This window comes from Loxodonta africana, chromosome 3, assembly GCF_030014295.1.
Source record: "Loxodonta africana isolate mLoxAfr1 chromosome 3, mLoxAfr1.hap2, whole genome shotgun sequence".
In the NCBI taxonomy this organism is placed as follows: Eukaryota; Metazoa; Chordata; class Mammalia; order Proboscidea; family Elephantidae; genus Loxodonta; species Loxodonta africana.
The window spans coordinates 186,295,498-186,317,795 of record NC_087344.1 but is presented as its reverse complement, the minus strand read 5'-3'; the positions used below and the strand labels follow the sequence as shown (position 1 = coordinate 186,317,795).

Here is a 22,298-nt window from a genome sequence, read left to right as displayed (position 1 = left end):
TCTCCAAAATCCCCATTTCTCCATTTCTGACACCAGCCACCCATGTGGCATTTTCTCTGAACCTAATCCAGTGCCATCCAGTCAATCCAGACTCATATTGAGCCTACAAAAAAACAGGACAGAGTAAAACTGCCCTATAGAGTTTCCAAGGAGCGCCTGGCGGATTCACACTGCCAGTCCTTTGGTTAGCAGCTGTAGCAATTAACCAGTACACCACCAGGGTTTCTGACCCTAGCCACCCAGATTTGGGCCTCTTCAAGTTAGGACTGTATCCTTCTAAAAAAAAAAAAAAAAATTTTTTTTTTTTTAGCCTCTGACAAATAAACAAACTTCAGTCTCACTGTCTCTGGTAGGTTCAATAATTTGATAGAATTACTCAAAGAACTCACAGAGACTACCTATACTTACAGCTACCCATTTATTATAAACCAGAAAGGCTACAAGCAAAGAGATGCACTAGATGTGGCACTCTGTCCCATGCATGGGTGTTCTCTGCACTCCAGAAAGCCAAAGTGAGCTTCAAGGTCCCAGCTCCCCTAGTCATTGGGACCTCAATGAATTTGTATGATGGGGCTTTAATGCATAATGATTGATGCAACGATAAGTATGCATGATTGATTGCATCTTGGTCCCCTCCTTTCATACCAGCTGTGGAATTTTGGGGTTTTTTACTACATTTTGCGGAAACCCTGGTGGTATAGTGGTTAAGTGCTACGGCTGCTAACCAAAGGGTCGACAGTGCAAATCCGCCAGGTGCTCCTTGGAAACTCTGTGGGGCAGTTCTACTCTGTCCTATAGGGTCGCTATGAGTTGTAATTGACTCGAGGGCACTGGGCTTGGTTGGTTTTTTGTTTACTACATTTGCACATATTTAAGTGTTGCCTGGCATTTTGAAAAACAAAAGGCACCTTGATGGCTCAGGAATTTCAAGGGCTATTTTTAGGAACCAGAGACAAAAGGCCAAATCAAATTTTTTGTCTCACACAGGCCACAGTCCTTTCAGGTATCTCTTCAAAATATGGTTGCCAGATTTAGAAAACAAAACAAGAAACAAAAAGTCCTCAGGACACCCAGTTAAATTTTAATTTCATATATACAATGAATACATTTTTAGTGTGTGTATTTCACCTGGTAATCCTACTTCAAAGGCTAGTTCCCTGAGGAAAATCACTGTGTGTTTTGTCTTTATCCTTTACTTTCCACTCCTCTTCTTATCACTTTGATTTCACCCTTGTCTTTAATGAGGCCTATTGCAACAGGCTCCTGACTGGTCTCATTGCCTTTAGTTTCTCCAACCTCCAGGTCAGTCTGCACTCTAAAATACCTATGAGATTAAGTAATATCCCTGCTCAGAGAGAATTAGAGTCGGTTCCAACTCATAGCAACCCTGTGTACAAAACACTGCCTGGTCCTCTGCCATGCTCACAACTGATATTTAAATTTTGGGCTTATAATCACTTTACACTAAAGGGTAAAGAAATTAATAAAAAATAAATCAAGCGTAAATAATCAAGTGAATCCTTTAAAGAAGGCTCATGTAGCCTTAGCTGCCCCAGACAGTAAGAGGCACATGACTGGGAGATGCTGCCATCATCACAGGTCCCAGTGCCCTATTCCTAGGCCTCAGCCTCTATCCTCAGGGGTCCTTCTGCCCTGCTGCACTCTGTCCACTGTGGCAATTGTGTCTGTGAATGTGTGTGTGTATATGAGGGGAGAGGGATAGGGCAGAGCAGGAGGTGAGCCCTTAAAGGCCCCCAGAGCCCAGGGCAATGGAGGTTTGGGCACCCATGACCTTTCTACAGTCCCTGGAGAATCAATGGGAGGTTGGCTCCAGGTAGCAGGAGGTGGGGACAACTATGAAAGAGGAGAAGGGGGACAGAGACCAGGCCAGGCCCTCTCTGGGCCCCTCATCTCCCTCCCAGTCCTGCTCCTACTTCTGGCGGGCTGCTGGGGATGAATCTGTAGCTGGAACTGTCTGACAAAGCCCAAGGAACCTGGAGGAGGGGAGGAAGGTGCCGCCATCAGAATTTATCCTGTCCTCAGCTAGACCCTCTTGCTTAGATGCCTGGCTCTCACCAAGATATGATGCCATGGGGAGTGGGTAGCTGCTGTGGATACTGGGGTGGATGGTAGGTGGGCAACAGTGCTTCAGTTGATTCCAGGTGAGACACCATGGGGTCACCACATGGGGGCACTATGGAGACAGAGCAAGAACAGGCTAGGGAGGAGATATGCACATCCTTTCTCTTATGGAGACCTGGTGACTATAAATGTCGGCAGTTTGAATCCACCAATCATTCCTCGGAAACCCTATGGGGCAGTTCTACTCTGTCCTATAGGGTCATTATGAGTCAAAATTGACTTGACGGCAACGGGTTTGGTTGTTCAAGTTGGAGCGCTGAGAACTGCCCCTGACTTCTCTCTTTCCCTCACTCCCACAGACATCCCAGACATCTGATACCTAGGTTCGGTGCAATGAATTACTTAATATGGCCCTTCTACCCATAGTCATTGTGACTCCCACAAAATGGGTGGGACCATGCAAATAAGGAGCTCGTAGCCCACCAAGGGGATTGGACAGCTTGCTGATAATGCAAATAAGGTGCATGGAATCCCTGTGGAGTTGGTACCATGCAAATAAGTGTATGGAACCCTGACAAGGAGATTGGTCAGTTTTGCCAACTGTTAAGCCTAAAAGAGAGCCAATCCCAGAGCGGAGGGGGACCTGACTGCTACCAAGAAAGAAGAGCCAGGAGGACACTGCATCCTTTGGACCCAGGATCTCTGAGCTGAGAACCTACTAGATCCAGGAGATAGAGAGAGAGCTGTAACACCAGGTGAGGAGCACAGGAGCAGTGGTAGAGAAACGGCAGCAACAGAGGCAGCAAAACCAGGAGACTGGTGCAAGAGAGCTGCGGTGGGGCTTGGTGACCCATGGACCCAAAGAGCTGAGTACCTTTGGTCAAGAGGCTTGCTGGTGGAGTGGGGTGCCTCCGGGCACTTGGTGGAGCTAGGCTCACAGACCCACAGAAGAGAGGGCTGAGTGCCTTCGGGCCAAGGCTTACTGGAGGAATGTGTGTGGGGGGATGGGTACTTACTGGTGGAGCTAAAGGGCTTGGTAACACTTACCCTAGCAGGGCAGAGGCATGGCTGAAAAGAGGCTATCCTGAGAAAAGAACAGTACCCTGAATTGTAACCTGTTACTTCCCTAATAAACCCGTAATTGTCTGTGAGTTTGTGTTGTGGCAATTCCTATGAATTATTGAATCTAGCAGAGAAGTAGCGAGTGCTGTGGGAGGGTCAACTGTCAGAACTGGTAAAAAGGTTGGAGAGAAGGAGGTCTGTCTGACCTTCACCTCATAGGAATCAACCTTGGGCTGTTGATCTTGTTTCTCCTCCCCCCTTGTGAAGTTAGAGGAGGTCAGACACCCCCACCATACCACTTTTACACTAGGAAACTGTTGCGAGTGTGATCTTCTTCCCCTCACACTGCTACTGCCTGCAATTCAGGTCCTCTTGGTTTTTTTTGACTAACCCAGGAGCCCTTATGTTTTCCCATACTCCATTGTGGCTCTCTCTAGGCCATCCTCACCTTCCACCAGTATTCTGTGTAAATCATCCTCTGTCCCTCTTTTGCTTAAAATCCTTCAGTGCCTCCTGGCTGACCAAAGCAAAGCCTAAACCCTTTAGCAGACAACTGGGCTCCAGGCTACCTACCCCAACTTATCAGCTCTCTCTCTTATTCTACCTTGGAGATCTGCTGAATGCTCACTTTCCCCAGTGTATGAAATGCTCTTTTAGGCTTCTGAACCAAAGGTCAGAACATGTTATTACTACCTCTGTGAATGAATTATTTCTTTTATAAGCATCAGCACAAAACTGGTTCCTATGAAGCAGAGGTTAAAGATGTCCCAAATGTCCAGCGCTTTTCCAAACTGCTGTAGCACTCCATCATCTCTAACATCAACTACTCCTCCTCCCCTCAGTGCTCTCTCTCCTGTCCTTTGGGTTCTGTAATTCACTGCAACGTCTTGCAGAACTCAAGAGTCATCAAGGAAATGACTCACGGAGTTGTGGAGGCTGGCAAGTCCCAAGTCCTTGGGTCAGGTGTCAGGTTGGAGGCTTCACCTGACTCCTGTGATTGCAGGAGCTGACAAACCTAAATCGACAGATCAGACAGCAGGCTGCTGGCTCACAGAGCTGCGGAAGCTGGTGAATCCCAGAATTGGCAGGTCAGACAGCAGTCTGCTGGCTCAAGTTCCAAGAACTGGAGGTCAGATGATGATGAGAAAGATGCAGACTCCAGAGCAAGAGAGAGCTTTGCCAGAACATTCATATAAATTGAATGCAGACCATACTTTCAAGGAAACTCCCCTTACTTTGAGCAAGGCGGTGCAAGGGTGTGACTCAAATAAGGGTGGTAAGGGTGGTGACTTGAGTCACACCCTCTAAGTAAGGTGGCGACGACTCAAGATACATCCCACCCTAATCCTGCCTCATTAACAGACAACTCACTCCCAAATTGGACCATAACCACAGGCATAGAGGCTAGAATTTACATCACAAAATGGAGGATAATTACATCGGATCACAAAAAATGGGGGATGACTACATCATTACATAACTGCCAAACACCTGAAAATCATGGCCTAGCCATGTTGACACATAATCTTAACCATCACAGCTTCCATACACCTTATTTGTATTAGCAGCAAGATGTCCAATCCCCTTGGTGGGCCACAAACACATTATTTGCAGAGCTCCACCCAATCATTGTGTGAGACTATGGCTAGAAGGGCCATATTAAGTAATTCACACTCTGCGTGGAATATTCTTCCCCATTCTCTGTCAAACTTTCCCTTGACTTTCAACATGCAGCTCATCAATCTCTTTTCTGTGCTCCCACTGTCTTACAACAATAATGCCTTGTTTGGGTCTATATGGCAGATGGTGGCTGAATGAATGAAAGGCTAACCCAGGAGTGAGACTCACTGTCTTTGTCCCACTCCACCCAGGATACTCTCTAGGGACTGAAGATGGCAGAGGGGGGCACAGGCCTCAGGAGACTGGCAACTGTAGTGAGGAACAGGTAAGGCTCAAGGGCCCGTGGCTGGCAGGGGAGTTCTGCGTGCCCACTGGAATGATCAATCTTTTTATGAGGTAGGCAGGAAGGGAGGGGGCCCCAAAGGAATTCCATCTGTCAGACACTTGCTGCCACCCTGTGCTCCTCTCACCATTTCCAGACTCCCAACACTTCAGTTTGAACCTGTAACCTTGCCTGAAGTGTGTGTAGACCCCTCAACAAGGAAAGATGGGCACAGATGTGTTAAGTGCATGGAGTTAGAAGGGGGCATTTTGAGAGTCAGACTCCCACTGCCAGAGGTCCCTCTGTGGTCCCTCCCTTCTCTAGCCTAAATCAGGTACTCTGGCTCTAGACCCAACAGCAGCTGAGTAGCCAGCGTCTGTGAGCAATGCCTGTCCACTCCTCCAGCTCCCTTCACACTGTATCTCTTTGGCTTTCAGACTGGTGCCTTGCTAAATTCCCCCAATCTCAGAATACTTCATCTTCTTTTGAAGTTCTTGTTTTCCAGGTCCCTCGTTACTCTCATGTGGTCCAAGATTCTAAGTGCCCGTTTCATTCCTTTTCTTACACACAGGATCTCAGCTGATTATGATGGAAAGCGGGCAGCTACAAACCACCAGATTAAAAACACACTCAAGGCAGGCCCCAGATAAATAAACGAAGTCATATTTGAGGGGAACATACCTGTTAGCCACCTTGGGAAAGAGGCTGAGCATTTGGAAAGGGTAACTCTGGACAAAATTCCACAGAAACGGGCCTTGGAAGGTATTGTCATGGAAGAGGGTGAGTAACCCTAACTCGTTCACTCTGCAGCTTACTCCCAGTCTTCCAAAATAAAAGCATCTTGGACGCCCTGGGAGGTGCCTGCTACAAGACAACCATGTTTGGTTTGCAAGGGGTATCCTGCCTACTGTCAATCAGCACCTCCCTCACTTCAGAAGCCTTAGGGACTGCGACTAAATGGAGCCTGCCCTATAATTGGTCTTGTCCACACAGAAGAGCCTTTCCTTGCTCCCTCCAAGGCTATGGACATTTTTGAGCTCATGACCTTCAGCCCCACATTCCACCTTTAAGAGGAAATAATGACAGTATTTAAAAAAACAAAACAAAACAACCAAACCCGTTGCTGTCAGTTCCGACTCATAGCAAACTTATAGGACAGAGGACTGCCTCATAGGGTTTCTGAGGAACAGCTGGTGGATTGAAACTGCTGACCTTTTGGTTAGCAGCCAAATGCTTAACCACTGCACCACTTGGAAACCAGGTCAAGCTGGTTAATTATGTCAGTGTGGTTCTGTCCACCAACCCCACGTGGTCTATCCCTCAAGTTCTCCATCCTACATAATTACCTAAAGCACTTGGACTCACAAATCCTGAGGTCAAGTAGCACAGGTCACACAGGATTGAAGCCCAGGTTGCCCTGACCAAAATTTCCTTCCCAGCCCCCCCACCCCCAAAACACAAAACCTCCCAACAGTTTTGGGTGCTAGACAGCCCAGTGGCAACCAGCCTGGTTTGGCGGAGAGGTAGCGTTCTTGTCTTACAGTAAACTGCACAAGGAAGAAGGGAAACCAGTGCCAGGGGCCAGGATATTACCCAAGACCATCCTGCTCATTTCCTATGGGTCTACTACTTTGTGGGGTGAAGAAAAGGGCAGTTCATAATCTTTCTCCAGGGTCTAACTGAAGGAGGGCAGTTCCTGCTCCCCTTTGTGATATGACATCTGAATCTAAATTTGAGCAGACACCCTAATCTAATATTCCCTTCATTTCCTTTTAGGCAAATCCTTCACTTTTCCCTGCCCCAAAGCCATATATTCCCCAGAATTTTAATACAGCCAAGAAAAGGACTCTCTACACTTTATCAGGACACTCTGAATTTGGCCATGGTATTTCAAGAAATGCAACAAATAAAGACAAAGTCCAGGTTGGATTTGAGAGAACGATTTGTTATAATCAATACAATATTCCACTGAAACTGGAACAGTTGACAAAATATGGTTGTACTTAATTAAACTTTCAAGGGAAATAAGAGGGTGGAACAAAGCAAATGAGTGGAGAAGCCCAAGACTAGTTTGGAATAAACACAAGGATAATAGCATTTCAGCATGAGTATCACCTGACCCCTCCCAGCAGTTAGTCTGCCATCATTCCATCCCTCACCCTTCTGCAGCGTCTGCCAACGCAAATGGCTTCTTTCCCTGCATTGCAGGTATAAGCCAACCCAATAGTACTCCCTTGGACATGATACAAAGCAAAAAGCTTCTCTCACTTGAGGGTAGAAAGTGCACACTGGTTGTCATCTATGTGGTGTCAACACACATGGTGGTAAACTTTAACTAGATAAGAGCTGCTATCACCTGTAACCTGTTATGTGGTCCTATAGCTAAGTCAGTGTTCCCAATTTGCTACACTAAATTGTCAACGCAGCAGAACGCACTTTGGAGCTTCGGATTTTCTAAATGTTTCTGAAAGGCCACTAAAGAGGCCTTTTAGAAACCTAGACATTAGGGAGAACTACTGATTGTAAAACATACCCTCAATGGCTCTTTCTGGGACCTCTTTTTGGGGATGCAGAGATGAACAGAGGAAATGTCAGAATGTCAGAAAATACGACAAGTGAGGGGAGGCAGCGGTAGGAAGAGGGTGTTCCAGCCACAAGGCCAACAAACATCCATATGTGAAGAGAAGTCTGGGTGAAAAATATATATAATATATAAAACAAGTCAAAGGAAAAAGGGTTTCATACAACACAGTATCAAAAAGTAAAGGAACACACTAAATGCAAACTGGTGGCAAGTAAGTCCACAGCCTATTTTGACAGGTCCTTCCAGCCTCAACCAGGTTTCTTCTCATCTGTTATCTCACGGTTATTTCCAGATGTGGTGACTTCAATGAGAGTCTCTCACGGGAGGGAGGGCAGGCTTCACTCATTGGTTTCAGGATCTGTCTGCGCCATGTAGGCATCCAACTCGGCATCCAGGTGTCCTTTCGTTTTTGACATGTACGCATCCAACTGGTTGTCCAGCTGCTCTTTGGTCAGTACAGGGCGAGAAAGGGCACCTCTTCCTCGTCCACGGCCTCTGCCTCTGCCTCCAAAGCCCCCTCTTCCCCGACCTATCATACCCCGACCTGGCCCAAAGAGGGGGGAGAAAAAAAAAAAGACAACAGTTACAAGTAGGCTTAATAGGTGCTATGGTAAATGCCCCTTAGAACAGTGGGGCCTAGCTGAGAAAGGGCAGGGCAGAGAGGAGGGAAATCTGAGAAAATAGCAAACACACCGGGCAGAAAGCAACACATGGAAAGCACACGTAATGAATCCCTTATTACATGCCGATCTCTAAAGTCTATTAAAAAATTTATCAATTAACTAAAGGAAAATTACTAAAAATTACAATTAAAAAATCTTAATCTCTCCACAAAGAAATTACCTTAAAGTTTAGACTCTATAAATTTATAATTAAAATACATTGTATTTGATAGAGAGGAGGTAACAAGGGCACAATCAGGGGTGTGAAGCTAGTTTTCAAATTAGGCCTTACTGGAGACCGTTTTGGAAAGTTATTTCATCTCTCTTTAAATTTATCAAGCAGTTATTTTGAGGAGTTTATTACCAAGAGACTGAGGAGTTATTCTGACACAGGAACAATGTTGGGAGATGGGAAAAACATTTTGAATAATCCCAGTCACTACTACCTCTGATTTTAGTCACCTAATGACAATAATGATTACCTGAGATGGTTTCAGCTCACTTAACAGAACATACCAGCTTTCTGAAAAGTTACTTTATCCCTCACACCTCTGTGATGTCTCAGAAACCAAGTCAAAGATAATTTGGAGACATGTTATTTCATCCTGAAACCGTAACTAACTTGCACTTCACTCAATAAGCCAAGAGGCATATAATGGGAGAGAAAAAAACAAGCCCTGTTATCAAATTTCCTTTCCTAACAGTTATCCCTTGGCAACTACAACATCATCAATTATGGAAAAATCCACCACACACCTTAAAAGGACCAAAGCAAATAGACACAGGAGCTGAAAGAACAGACCCCTCCCCTGCCCCCACCCCTCTCCCCCGACAGGTGTTGAGAGTTTTCCACTAAGCTCCAGGGCAGAAAGCGCCCACGAAATTTGGCATTAGTAAACGGCAACACCATTAAAACTCATTTCCAACCTGGGTAATAAAGTCACAAGACAAGTATCAGTAAGTCTCAAAGGTAAGACTATCGATAATAGCCAGTTTAACTGACAATGACACCATCTTGCTTTCTCCTTTGATCTTTTTTTGGATGAAATCTCTGGTTCCCCCATAGGCACCAACTTTACCTTGAATTTACTTGGTTTCAGAGCAATGCCCAGTACCAAGTCTCACCACATCCTGTCTCTGCTTCCCCTTTGTATTACCTCCATCTTCCCTATTCTTATTTGACTCAAACTGGGATTCTGAGCTACAGGATGGGTGTGTGGTGGTGGTGGGGTAGGGTCAGAGAAAGATCAAACCCCAAACTGACCATTTCGTCATTTTAAGAATATAATTTAAATTTGCAAAAGCCTGAAAGACAACTGTGTATAACTTGGCTCTGTAATATACACTTGACTCTTGACTGGTTCTTAAAAAAAACCATGGGACTTTCATACCACCAGCATGTGAATTTACAAAATAAGCCAGTTTCAGAACAAAACAAGACAAACAAATAAGGCTGTCTATAACTTGAAGCTGTGAAGAAAGGTGGCTCTGAGTTTTTGAGGGAGGGAAATAAGGGGAAGCTACTCTCTGAAGTTGGTAGCTGACTAACCTCTACCACCGATTCCGCCACGACCCATAGCTCCACGCCCTAGGCCCCCTCTCCCAGGACCTCCACGACCTCGAACACCACCTCTTCTTAAGCCCATTCGGGGAGCTACGGCTCGTCCACCTCGGAGCAGGTTTTGACCTTGGAGAGGAGGCATACAATGTATAGGCAGGTAAATCCAAGAGAGACAAAGTAGATTCTAACCAAAGGAAGGCGGTGAGGGTTAAATGAGAGTAATCTGGTTAATTTTTAGGTTGGGTGGGGCAGGCTGCATACTCAGTGTGAATAGATTAGGCTGCTCTTTATTCAATCAATTCAACAAGTCTGATCAAAATCCATTTTTGGAAGAAGCGGGAGTATGTTAATGAGTAAGTACATACATTTAATAAGTATCTAATAAATAATCAGATAGATGCCTAGTATTACCGTAGATTTACTGATATGGTTCCTGCTCTTAATATGCTCTTGTAAGGGACAAAAACAATAGAGGAAACAGTATTAACAGTGCCCAAAATATAACATATAGGTAAGTGCTTTGGGTCAATTTGTCCTGTTTTTTTCCCAGATGTAAGAGCGTTTCACTAGCACCAGAAACACAGTGATGGTAGTTAAGATATAGGCCAACAGACCCATAAATTCCTTAGACTTGACTTTGTGCTTTGATTCAAGCAGCAGCAGGGTGTTTTAAAATGGAATGGAGATGACATGAATTACCTGTTTTTATGCAGGTCATAGCCTCTCACCATTGCACATTATCAGAAAAGGGATGGTATTGATAAAAAACATGCAGCACTATTAAAAATATGTGATTTCAAAACTTATTATATCAATACAAATTCAGGCTTAAAGATGTTAAACAAATGTGTCCATAAGCAGCCCAAGTGAATAAGGAAGGGGGTGAGGCTTACCAATGATCAGGTACACAGCACTGACCTCGGAGTGACATCCCGCCCCTAAGTAGGGTTCTTGTGGCACGTCCCCCACGTAGTCCTCCTCTGGGCAAGCCTCTCTGGATTATGGGCAGGCCTCGTCCTCCGATTGCTCCCCTGGCCAGGACCCCTATGGGTCGGCCTAACCGTGCCTGGATGTTACTCTTACCCAGGCGCTGCTTTAAGCTCTTCTGGAAAAAAAGGTGTTAGGGGATTGAGATCAAAAAAGGAATCCAATGGGATATGGCAACTCAAAGTGCAGAGAAAAAGAAGCGAGTGAGATGTCTGGTGTGGAGGGAGATAAACTGTGTCAAAAGGACCCCAAACCAGAAGCAAGGCTTTGCCTCAGAACATGGGTATAAAAGCAGCAAAATTCTGATTCAGAGCAAAAACTCTTAAGAAGCTTGAGTATGGTTCCATGATACTGCATCACCACAAATTACCTCACTATTTTGGCTACTGAAGTCATACACCACCTGGGATTTTAGTTTAAGGAAGAACAGTCTTGAGTTCAACTCCCGGATTCTGCTGTTTTTGAATCAAAGGTTGACAATGATGTGACTTGATTCATACCTGCCCAAGGACTACCACTGTCTTCAAAGGCTTACTCAAAGACCACAGGAAGTTCATCACACTCTGGGTAAAATTTAAATTACAAGTTCATTTGAGTTCTTATGACTTAAGAACAAGATTGATTTCTCAGTCAAAGAGGCCAGTCTCCTCCATTTTTCCTCTGAGTATCTATCTCCAGATGGTCCATTTTTACCTTAAGATGTAAATAAACACAGAACAGTCAAATCTCCTTTCCTTAAATTTCATAAATATCGATAATTCCACGTCTGTCTTTTGAAAGTGCTCCACTGAGCCAGTTTAATGACCTTTAATTCAAAATAAACTTATAACTCAAATGTACCTCTGTACACAGCCAGCCAAACTTATGTGTTAGAATTAAGACAGGTGAGTTATAACGATAAAACTCAGGGCCACACTTGACACAAAGATATACTGGAGAGATAGTGATTTTCAATAATCTGCCCCTCAAAGAGAAACCCAATGAAGATCATCACATCTCAAGAGAATTAAATTCTTTCAAAGTAGAGGGCAACACAGCCTTAACACACCAAGGCACTAGCAAACTTGTCTTCCTATAAAGCCATCAGTCAGTATGAATGAAAATAAATTCTATGCATCTAGGTTTCACCTACAAGTCACTACCACTGTTTTTCTTTTTTGCAGTTAACACTTCCCAAAAAGATGCTGTGAGGCATTATTAGCTTTTTACCACAAGATCACAAAGTGCTTCTAACCAAAGGGGTAGGCTCTAGACATTATCTACCCAAACCAAAGGGGTAGGCTCTAGACATTATCTACCTAATCGGCTGTTGCAACGAACCGTAAGGGCCTGTGACACTGCTCCCCCAATAACACAAAACAATTACGAGGTCGGGATTCCATTCCACAAGTCCTTTTGTGTTCAGTTATCCTGAGTACATCCTCCTGAGCTCTGGGTTTAAATGGACGAGCCAGAGACTGCTTAGAAATTCTTCTCCTCTCCCAATCCTTACTTGCCACCAATACTGGTCTTTAACATTGACAGGAAGCTTAAGAACGACAATTCTACCACCCAGTTTCCACTCTGGAGCTGTGCTGTAAGATAATGCAGCCACTAGCCACATATGGCTATTTAAATTAAAAGTAAATAACATTAAAAATTCAGTTCCTCAATTGCACTAGCCACATTTCAAGTGCTCAACAGCCACATGTGGCGAGTGACTGCAGTAGCAGAAAGCACAGACAGGACACTTCCATCACTGCATGAAGTTTTACTGAATAAAACTGCTCTAGAGGCTACTTTCTGCAAAGCCTACACTTAAAGCTACCTGTTGTTAAGTCATTTAGAAAAATGTCAGAGACTTATCTTCAGCAATTTTTTTACATATACTCTTGGAAAATGTGGTGCTTTTTACTGCTTTCCTGAGTCAGGGACAAATCCAGTCACTCTAAGGCTTAAGGTAGCTGATGCAAAGAGCCTCGTTTATTTTTGGTCAATGAGCCCAATGGCTCAGGGTGGGGGTGGGAGGGTGTGTTATATTTAACTGCTGAATTTATGCACAGCCATGCAGTGCTACCAGCTAAAATCCTTACAGTTGCATGGCACCGCCCTCCAGACGCCCAGCCACAGCTTGGACATATCCTTCCACAGCCACTGTCCGGACTTGCATATAAAGTCTATGAATAATAAAGAGCAGGTTTTATTTCAGGTCTGAATAGAATTATCTCTTGCTGGAAATTTGAGAGAGAACCCACTAACTCTTAAATTACTCAGTGCTCTTGTGATACTTTATTGATAAAACTTTAGGTGCTGTGGAGATGAGGGGCACCCTACTTTCTATATTTTAGCACTGAAACCTTTGACCGAGGCCTTCAGAACTCCCTATACTAGGGAACAAAGAAGAATGAAATTATTTCGCTAGTTTGTAAATCATTTAATAGGGAGCAAAGGATGTTTTGAAGATCATCTATAACAGAAACCAACTTTCTTTGTGGAAAAGGCCAGTAAATCTACTTTGAGAAAGAAGGATCAGAGAATAAAGAGACTGACACTCATTGATAACACAGAAACAGACCACAAAGATGGCAAACTCCCCGAAAGAGAAAGACAATAAAAAGTTACTTATCAGTACCTGCCCAATTTGGAATTTTCTGAACTTCTCTTTCTTCCAGAGAAGTTTCAGCTTTTGCCCTGAGCCACCTTGTAAATCATCCATCACGTCCTGACAGCCTCAGGGCTCTGCCTGACACAGATCACCAGCTGCTTCTGGAGCATTAAGACCCATTCTCTCACCTGCTTAAGTTTTAATGCTGCCTGGACAGAGGGTCTATTCTCCATCTGCTGGGCCAGTCTTCTGTTTCTGGCACTGGCTAGCTGCTGTTGTTGCTGCATCGAAGCCCGAATATTCACTGGCATCGGCTGTTTGTTCTTCAGCATATTAGTAAAGCTTCAAGGTCGAACAAAATGGATGTTTAAATAAAAGCTTTATTACAAAACATTTATTGGCATTTTCATGGCTTGCTAGACCAGGAGCTCCAGATCCCACGAACTTTAAGTAAAGTGGTACACTTAGATCAAGGCTGATGTGGGTTAAAGACTCCTCTGTTTCCACAAACTTGCAAGAATCAGAAACTTAGAAATGCAGCTAAGTGCAGCACATTCAATCAAAAGTGATAACAAGGGCTCAGGTAACAGCTTTTAGAGAAATGGAAGGTATGAAAAACACGCAATAAGCAGATATGATAACAAGAGACAGAAGATGTAGTTTCAAAGACAAACAAAGATAACCAAAACCTTGGGGAACCTCAGAGTGCATTCCAAGGGCAAATACAAGGAGTGACTAGAGCACCTTCAAAGCCCATGGAACTACTACCAGTTGCTGAGTCAATTTTGACTTATGGGGACTCCATGTATGTCAAAGTCGAACTGTAGTCCACGGTGGTTTCAATGGCTGCTTTTTGGGAAGCAGACTGCCAGCCCTTTCTTCTGAGGCACCTCAGGGGGGCGGCGGCCTCAAACCACCAACCTATTAGCAGCCAAGTGCCTTAATTGTTTGCACCACCCAGGGATTACGGAAATAGTACATCCATATATATTACAGGACTGCATCACATTTTCTTATGTTTTGTTTACTCAGTAGCTTGCTAATATGGACAGCTAGTAAGTATATCATACCAAAGGGGCTAGAGAAGCAGCACATATGCTTCAAAAAGACAAAAATAGACAGACAAATCTCCTAGCAGTCTAACATCAACTTAATAAATTTATTGGCCAAAGGCCCTCAATGAACAGAGCTCTCAGAGACAAAAGCTACTTTAAATACCTAAACTTTTCTTAACCTCAAATGGACACTTTTCCTGACTCCAAATAATTACTTATGAGAAAGTTAAATTAGTTCAATCATTTCAGAGCTTGGGAAGACACTCTATTATTTCTGTTAAGGTAAGATGAATGGCACGAAAGAGAAGAACACAACTGTAAAAGAATCCAAAACAAAAACAAACTAAAAGCAGAATGGGAAGAAAGTGAAATGGAGCAAAGCAAGTGCCTCTTACAAGGCCCAAGAATGATATTCAAGGGCCTTTGGACAGATTCATGGCTTGCTACCTGCCTCTTACAGGCCAGACGCAACACTGCTGGCCTTGGACTGGGCAGCAAGCCTTCTGCAGCCAGGGTACCATGCTACCGTGCTGCACCACCCCTGTATCAACGTAAAAAAAAAATGTGAAGAGAGGGAGGGTGTGAGGAGTCTTTTTAAAATACATCCCACCAGATAAATGTTTCAGACAGCTTAACATAAAAATCTACTGAAAAAGGGGTTTTGAAACAACCGCCCAATGTGTGTACCATATTAAGATGCAACTAAGAACAGAAGTCTGTAGCCTTCTGTTGGTATTTAGTTATTTTAAAACCGTTTTTGTGCATTGGATCCCAGGGCCAATTTAAGTAATGTTTTCTTATGAACGAGCTGAAGTTGCTGTTGGCTGCCTCACCGCTCATTTAGAGACATCTTGGTGGTGCTTTTTAGCACAACTTTCGGAGCTGACTGTGCAGCCATCTTCAAATCCCGAGAATCTACAAAGGACAATGGACAAAATGAGCAAATTGGAATAACAACGACCTCTTTCTACAAGGGCCAAGGCCCGAACCAACAACAAATGGAAAGACCTTCACCACTGACTATTGAAGATCACATGAAAACACATTTCAGTTGCTTAAGTTTTTAAGGTAATTACTTCAAACTATTAAAATTTGAAGCCCACAGAACATAAAATATCAGCCAAAGTCTCAAAAATGGTAGCAGAACCAAAGATGGCAAAAAGGGGTGTTAACAGCTTGGCTTTTAATCTAGATCAGTTCTCAACTGGTAGTGTATGGCAACATATGACTTACCCAGGGAGCTTTTAAAACTATAGAAACCTAGGCACAGACCAATTAACCACAATCGGTGGGGGTGGGGCTGGGGATCAGCAATGGGGGGAGGAATGTTAGCCAGGTGCCTCTAATGCGCGTCTAAAGTTGAGAAGCATTGATCTGGAGAAAAAACAGGCATACTTGGCTTCAAAACTGGCTTTCGACGTTAAAGTCGAGTAGTGGCCTTAGCAAGGGATTGGGGAGCTTGACGATGGAGTAGAAAAGGTTTCCTAAATAGGCATTCACCTGCGAGCTAGCTCCCAGAGAGCTCTCTACAGAATGTAACGCTAAAGCCACCGTTAATTTTCAAGCCAAAGTCCCACAGCCCTCACTTAGCCTCTCTACCATCTCAAAACCTGGGGAAGACAGCCAGCTTTGCTCAACTCGCCAAACAATTCTCCTTTTTTCCCTGTTATCCCCCATCAATCCCGCCACCAGTTTCCAGTTGAGCCTCTCCCCACCTCCTCCTCCCGGGCTCCGCCCCCTCTCGGGGGCGTCCTCACTCCAACACCCGGTCGGCTTCCACATGCCACCACCCCCCACTTCGCGACCGCCAGCTCCTTCCGTTCCCCAAGACTCTCCCCCTCCTCACTGCAGAAACGCACCAAAAGAAACGGACGCCAGTGCTCCTCCCGGGGCTGCCACCACGGCTGCGGCAAGCGGGCCGGGGACCGGCCGAACCTGAGTTGACGGTGGGGGGCTCGGGGTAACTTGGTGGGCGGTTGGTTAGATGCGTAATCGATAGACTGCTAGGCTAGCTCGTTGTTGTTTGCGGGCTGTTTGGCCAGTCCGCCTGCTCACCCAGCCTGCCTTTTCCTTCTTTTCGTCTATGCCACCACAGCTGCCGCTGCCGCTGCCGCCGCCGACGCCGCCGTGTCCCGCTCGACGTCCAAAACAAAATGGCCACCACGCCCCGTGCGGAGTGGGGCCGGCTAAAATGGCGTCGACGCTATTACGTCAGGCGTCAGATCCACGCACAACTAGGGGGCGGGAAAGACTTTTGCTACTTGGGCACGAGGATGAGGGGCGGAGCCGCAGGGAGGAGGCGGAGCTTTAGTAAAAGGCCCTGTTTGTGTTACACCAAGCGCTCCGACCGCGGAGGGGCGTGGCCAATGGCCCTAGTGTTGAGGCTTGGCGGGGGCTTCACGTTGGAGGCGCCTCGGTTTAGGAGCTGTAGACTCCTGGAGTCCTTCGTAGTCAGGGCCACTGAGACGGATTCAGTCTCGAAGAAAAATGTTTTCGTATCCCCTTGTTTACTCCTTCCCTCCTAAGATAGACCGTCTAAGTCTGACCGTCTAAAAATCTTTCCGCGGAATATTACTCCACCTCTTGCAGATCACGGAGCCGGGCTGTCCGCTCAACCCCATTCTCCCTATTTTGGGAGTTGAGAACACTTTCCCGGTTCCTGCGCCATTCACCGCTTCCCGTCCGTATTAACCTCTCCACTTCTTTCCCTCCCCAATTTGGCCTGAATATGGCTTAGTCCTTATTTGGGGAGATCTTTGCGTCCCTGCTCACCCTTTCATGTCCTCCCTCTCCACCTGCCAGCCATGTGAATTTTGACACAGTTCTATAAAGGGACTTTTTTTATGTCTGGATACACAACAGAGTGCTCAGATATTTGAGACATGAGTGAATGAACACATCTTCAACCCTTCCTCCACCTTACTTATGCATCAGATTCTTTTATTTCTCTTCCTAGCACTTGTGTGTATGTGTTTTAATGGCCCGGTATCCTTGCTGGACTTTAGCCATGTGAGAGTAAGGATGGTGTTTGTTTTGTTCACTGCTGTATCCTAAGTTTCTACACAATGTCTGGCACATGGTACCAGTTACCAGTTGCCTTGAGTCCTTCTGACTCATGGCGACCCCATGTGTGTCAGAGTAGAACTGTGCTCCACAGGTTTTCAATGGCTGATTTTTCAGAAGCAGATCAGCAGGACTTTCTTTTGAGGCACCTCTGAGTGGACTCTAATCTTTATCCTTTCAGTTGGTAGTCAAGCGCTTTAACCTTTATGCCACCCAGGGACTCCCTAAAAAAAACCACGACCATAGGGACCCTATAGGACAGAGTAGAATTGCCCCATAGGGTTTCCAATCAGATTCGAACTGCCGACCTTTTGGTTAGCAACCGTAGCTGTGCCACCTCCTTAAGCACATTGGTAGGTCCTTAGTAAATACTGGTTAATGTTGAATGGAGATTCTTTTTCTGGCTTTATAGCCAAGAAGCTGATGTCTCTTCCACTTAACAGCTGGAACCCTAAAACCCCACATTGCTGGGCCTTGAGCATTCCTCAAGTAGGAGGATGTAATGCAAGTGACCTCTTTCCGAATAAGACCCTTCCCCAAGTAAGGCTCCTCCCCAAATAAGGCTAGTCCTGAGTGAGCAGTCTTTACTTCTCCACCCACTTCTGGACCCCAGAGGAGACAGACAGCAGATGGCTGGCGAGAGAGAAGCCTTTAATGAGAGAGGAGTTGCAGGCCTGACCTGCTACTCTTGCGCCCTTGATGGGGAATGGGGAATGTGGGGAGGGAAAAGTGGGGTGAGGGGAAAGTGGGGTGAATGGGCAGGTCCGGCACTGTAGAGGGGAAGGGCGCTGCTCACTGGGGCTGCCTGCTCAGCTGCTCTCCCAGAAGAAGTTGTTACAGGCCACAGTGAGGGCAGCCACCAGCACCACATATTCCTGGAAGTCCACCTCCCCGTCTCCATTCTCATCTAGCTCCTTCATCACCTTGTCCACAGCGTCGGCATCCTTCTGGGCCTGCCAAGGGAGGAAAGGAAGGGGCAGGTGTACAAGGAGTATAGGGGCCTAGCACTGAGTCAGTGTTAAGGGAATAGTTGATTGGGGAGAAGGAGACAGAGGTGAGCAAGAGGGAGAGCTACATCCAATGGAGCTCCTCTGCTCCCCTCCTCAAAAGTAACAAACATTTATGAACTGGTTGCCTAGAGAATAAGCTCCTTAACATGGCAGAGAAATAGTATTAGCAGAAATTACCAAACGTTGAGTGCCTACAATGAGCCAAGCAATACACTAGGAGTTTACACGCATTATCTGATTTAAATCTTAAGAAAAATAATATGAAGTAAGTTTCATTATTCCTATTTTAGAAGAAAAAAATTGTCAGTCAGTGGTTAAGTAATGTGCCCAAAGTCACAAAGCTAGAAAGTGGTGGGGTTAGAATTTGAACCTAGATCTAATCAAACCTCAAAGCCTGTGCACTTTCTACTGTGCCTGTGGCTTCTTCTTTACTACTGACCCCTGTTAGCATCTGCGGCCTAATTATCTGTATGTTGCACTCCAGTCAAACTACTGAGCAGGTTCCATATTCTTCTTCTGTCTCCCATGCTTTTGTTCATGCTGTTACCTGCTGTCTACATTTACCCCACTTATCTACCAGTGGAAATCCATGGCTCAAGTGTCACCTGTCTGGAGAAGCTGGCTCACTCTAATCAGGTTAATATTCTGCCACAAACCTTTTTGGGACCCCTGTTAAGGCTCCGTATATTTCCCGTAGTTCATGGTTAACTTTCAAGTGTCAGTCTTTCCCTTCTAGGCTGTGAGCTTTGTTGCTGATGGATCTACACAGGGCCTAGCACTTAGCAGGTGCTCAGTAAACCAGGGCATTTGGACTTGAACCAGGAAAAGCAGGGGAGCCTGGAAAAACGCAGGAGAGGAGCCTGGGAGAGCAGAGAGATGGTTGGGCTGACCTGGGAGTAGGATGAGTAGATGGCAGAAAGGTGCCCACTCCTTGCCCACTCCACCCTGTACCCCCACTCTTTGCTCACGTCCAGGAAGCCGGAGAGCTCAGTCTGCAGCAGCTCTTTCAGCTCCTTCTTGCTCAGCTTGTACTTGTCCCCCTCCTTGCCCGAGTGGGCGTGGAACACGTTGATGAGGGTCTCCATTGCAGTCTCCAGCTCAGAGCCCATTTCGGCAGCTCACCTACCCCCCAAGATGGAAGTGAGCTGGGGACCAAGCCTAGGGCGTCTGGGGCTGGGGTGAGGGGAGTTCTGGCCTCAGGCCTGGTCCGAGGCCAGAATAGCCACGAGATCAGATCCCCACACCTATTTATCTTTCCCTGAGATTTTACAATGTGGGGAAAACCCAAACAGACCTAAATCCAGACCAGATGGAGTCAGGGTTTGGGCATGGAGATAGAGCAGATGGAGCTGGGTTGGCTCTGAAGTCCTGCAGAGGACTGCTGCAGTGGGTCCTGGCTGCCTGGGCAGAGACTGAGGAGGGTGGGGCAGGCAGGAATGGTCACAGGATGTGGCCAGGCTCTATTTTTATCCTGGGCATTGCCTGCGCAGCACAGCCAAGTTCTTTTGTAGGAGGTGGTGGGCTGGGGTCTCTCCACAACCTTGACTCCACTCCCCAACCCTAGCAAGGAGTTAGTCTGGTGCCCTCAGTGAGCCTGAATGGAGGGGTAGCAGCCAGAGTGAGTGGCCCAAGACTTCTTGGGGGAGGATCTCACCGCCCCTGAGCTTCCTGTCAGCAACCTAGGGAACCCTTTTGGTGCCTCAACTCCATTATCTCCTGAATATGTCATTTTGGCTTCCCTGGGGTATGCCTCCCATTACCTCTAGTTTGGCTCCTCTCACTTCACTGTAGAATCAGCCCCTTCATCAGGTGAGTGGTGGGAAGGGAGCCTTAACCCTTTATCCCTAGAGCCAGGGCTTCCATAAAGGGGCAAGGAGACCTGTAGGGCCTTGTTGTCCCTGCTGCTTTCCATCACCCCTCTCCCCAGGCCCAGCCTGCTCACTGTGGGGACAGTGGGAGCAGGGGGAATGGGGATGGTGTGTGTTGGAGGAGATAAAGGGCTAAAGGTGAGCGGTCCTTTGAGTTCAAGGGGCTGGGAGAGGAGAATGGAGGGGCCTATTGAGGAGAGGGCTGGGGTGAGGAGCCTGTCAAGCCAGGGGGGCCTCTTTCCCTTGGCCCTGGGAGGACAATCAGCCCCTTCACAGTCTCAGGGGGCAGCTCAGATGTCTCAGATCAGGTGTCCCCATCCTTCCCCAGGCCTGGGGGGCTGGACAATGGGCCCTGATCAGATGACATCCCAGCTCTTCAATGGAATCCTTGTGTGCGTCACCTGAACTCCAGACATGAGAAATGGTTGTCACAGAGACACAGGAGGAGAGGGAACCCAAGCTGGGGCTGATGGAAGGGATAAGGGGGTGTATGAGGGAGGGGTTTTGGGGCTTGATTACCTGCCCCATCCAGGAGGGGTGCCTGGAGGTTGCCTGGAGCTCTTGAGCACCCTGGGATTTTGTGGGGGGGCAGTTCTGAGAGGACCTGGTTGCAGAGTTGGCGGGTGGGGGGAGGGCAGATGGGAAAACAAAGAGTAAAGAATTGGGGGAAAGAGGAGTCTGGAGGTCTGGGCCGAGAAAGGGGAGATCATGTGCAGGTAGAGTGGGGGGTAGGTACAGTGCCGTAGTGCTCCCTCTTCTGGTATCACATCATCCATGCTCTGCCACCCCGGGACTTCCTGGGACCTGAGCTCTTGGCAGGCTGGGTGGGGGTGGCGGGGGGGGGGGGCAGGCCGAAGCAGCTGTTCTATTTGCTCTCTTATTCTTACCCTACTGGCAACAAGGTGGGGGCTACCAGGTCCCCAAGCCTGCACCTGGGAGATTGTGGGAGCCTTGGGAGGGGACTTGTGGGCTCCTTGTTGGGAGGCCCAGTGGCCCGGAAACTTGCTCAGGGCTGACAGGTTCCCCACTGGTTTCCTCATCTGTTGAGCTCCCAGATCTCCTTCTGACCTTCACTTGGCTGCCTCATCACCTTCCCAATCTTGTCTCCTCCAAATCCCAAACTGCCACCACACTATCTCCTCCCAGACCCTCGGTCCTCCACAATGCCATCATCCCCAGACTCCTAGAACTCCCCTGAAACCCCCTTTCCCCCAAGCTAGCCAGGGAAGGGCCCTAGCCCAGGTGGGGCAGGATACTCACAGTTAGCCTGGGCCTGAGGTGGGAGCAGGTTCTGGACAGACAGATGAGTCTGCAAATGTGGCTACCAGAGCTGTGTCGGGAGACCTGTCTTCAGTCCTCCTTCCCCCGCTGACCCCCCCCACTGGCTCCACCCCTTCACAGACAGACACCCAGTGGGGCAAAGGGCCAGGAGCGAACAGAGGCGCCCTCTGTCTCCTGGGCTGGAACAGGCTGCCCTGTGTCCTCTTCTCCAGCCTTGGTCTGCCCGCCCCCCCCACCTTCTCCCTTGCTAGGCACCAGCAAGGCGAGGGGGCCACGGAAAAGAGGCCCTGGGAGGGACAGAGATGTCTCACCCCAGCTCAGCTGGCAGCCCCTGTGGCTGGCTGTGCCCCATTGGACAGAGGAAGGGGAGGATCCCTTTGAGGAGGTCTGAGACTGAAGCTCCTCCATAAAGTCTCACTGGGGGGTCCCCTGAGTAATTTAGTCCCAGGAGTCTGCCTGAGGGGCTTCAGTCTGAGACTCCACTGAGGGACTTCAATCCAGGGCCTCCTCTCTGGGGGTCTCGGCCTGGAGCCCTTTTTATGATGTCTTAGTCATGA

At 47.0% G+C, this 22,298-nt stretch overlaps 2 protein-coding genes across 9 annotated transcripts; both read right to left on the bottom strand.

Annotated features, from left to right (window-relative positions):
- Positions 1-7,010: 7,010 nt before the first annotated feature.
- Positions 7,011-16,685, bottom strand: CHTOP (chromatin target of PRMT1). 7 transcript variants are annotated; one of them, XM_003415084.4, is made up of 6 exons: positions 16,379-16,682; positions 15,353-15,434; positions 13,653-13,806; positions 10,812-10,998; positions 9,882-10,019; positions 7,011-8,214 (listed from the first exon to the last, which is right to left on the bottom strand). In XM_003415084.4, the coding sequence occupies exons 2-6, from the start codon at positions 15,415-15,417 to the stop codon at positions 8,009-8,011; spliced, it is 750 nt and encodes a 249-aa protein (XP_003415132.1). In that variant the 5' UTR covers positions 15,418-15,434; positions 16,379-16,682; the 3' UTR covers positions 7,011-8,008. The 7 variants fall into 7 exon arrangements, 5 of the variants coding, with proteins under 5 accessions (XP_003415132.1, XP_023409752.1, XP_064138683.1 ...); XM_023553984.2 differs by having other exon boundaries at positions 10,812-10,995; XM_064282613.1 differs by lacking the exons at positions 15,353-15,434; positions 16,379-16,682 and having other exon boundaries at positions 13,492-13,687.
- A 1,529-nt stretch (positions 16,686-18,214) lies between these two features.
- Positions 18,215-21,849, bottom strand: S100A1 (S100 calcium binding protein A1). 2 transcript variants are annotated; one of them, XM_003415083.4, is made up of 3 exons: positions 21,721-21,849; positions 19,561-19,714; positions 18,215-18,535 (listed from the first exon to the last, which is right to left on the bottom strand). In XM_003415083.4, the coding sequence occupies exons 2-3, from the start codon at positions 19,699-19,701 to the stop codon at positions 18,392-18,394; spliced, it is 285 nt and encodes a 94-aa protein (XP_003415131.1). In that variant the 5' UTR covers positions 19,702-19,714; positions 21,721-21,849; the 3' UTR covers positions 18,215-18,391. The 2 variants fall into 2 exon arrangements, with proteins under 2 accessions (XP_003415131.1, XP_023409751.1); XM_023553983.2 differs by lacking the exon at positions 21,721-21,849 and adding an exon at positions 19,887-20,006.
- Between the last annotated feature and the right edge of the window lie 449 nt (positions 21,850-22,298).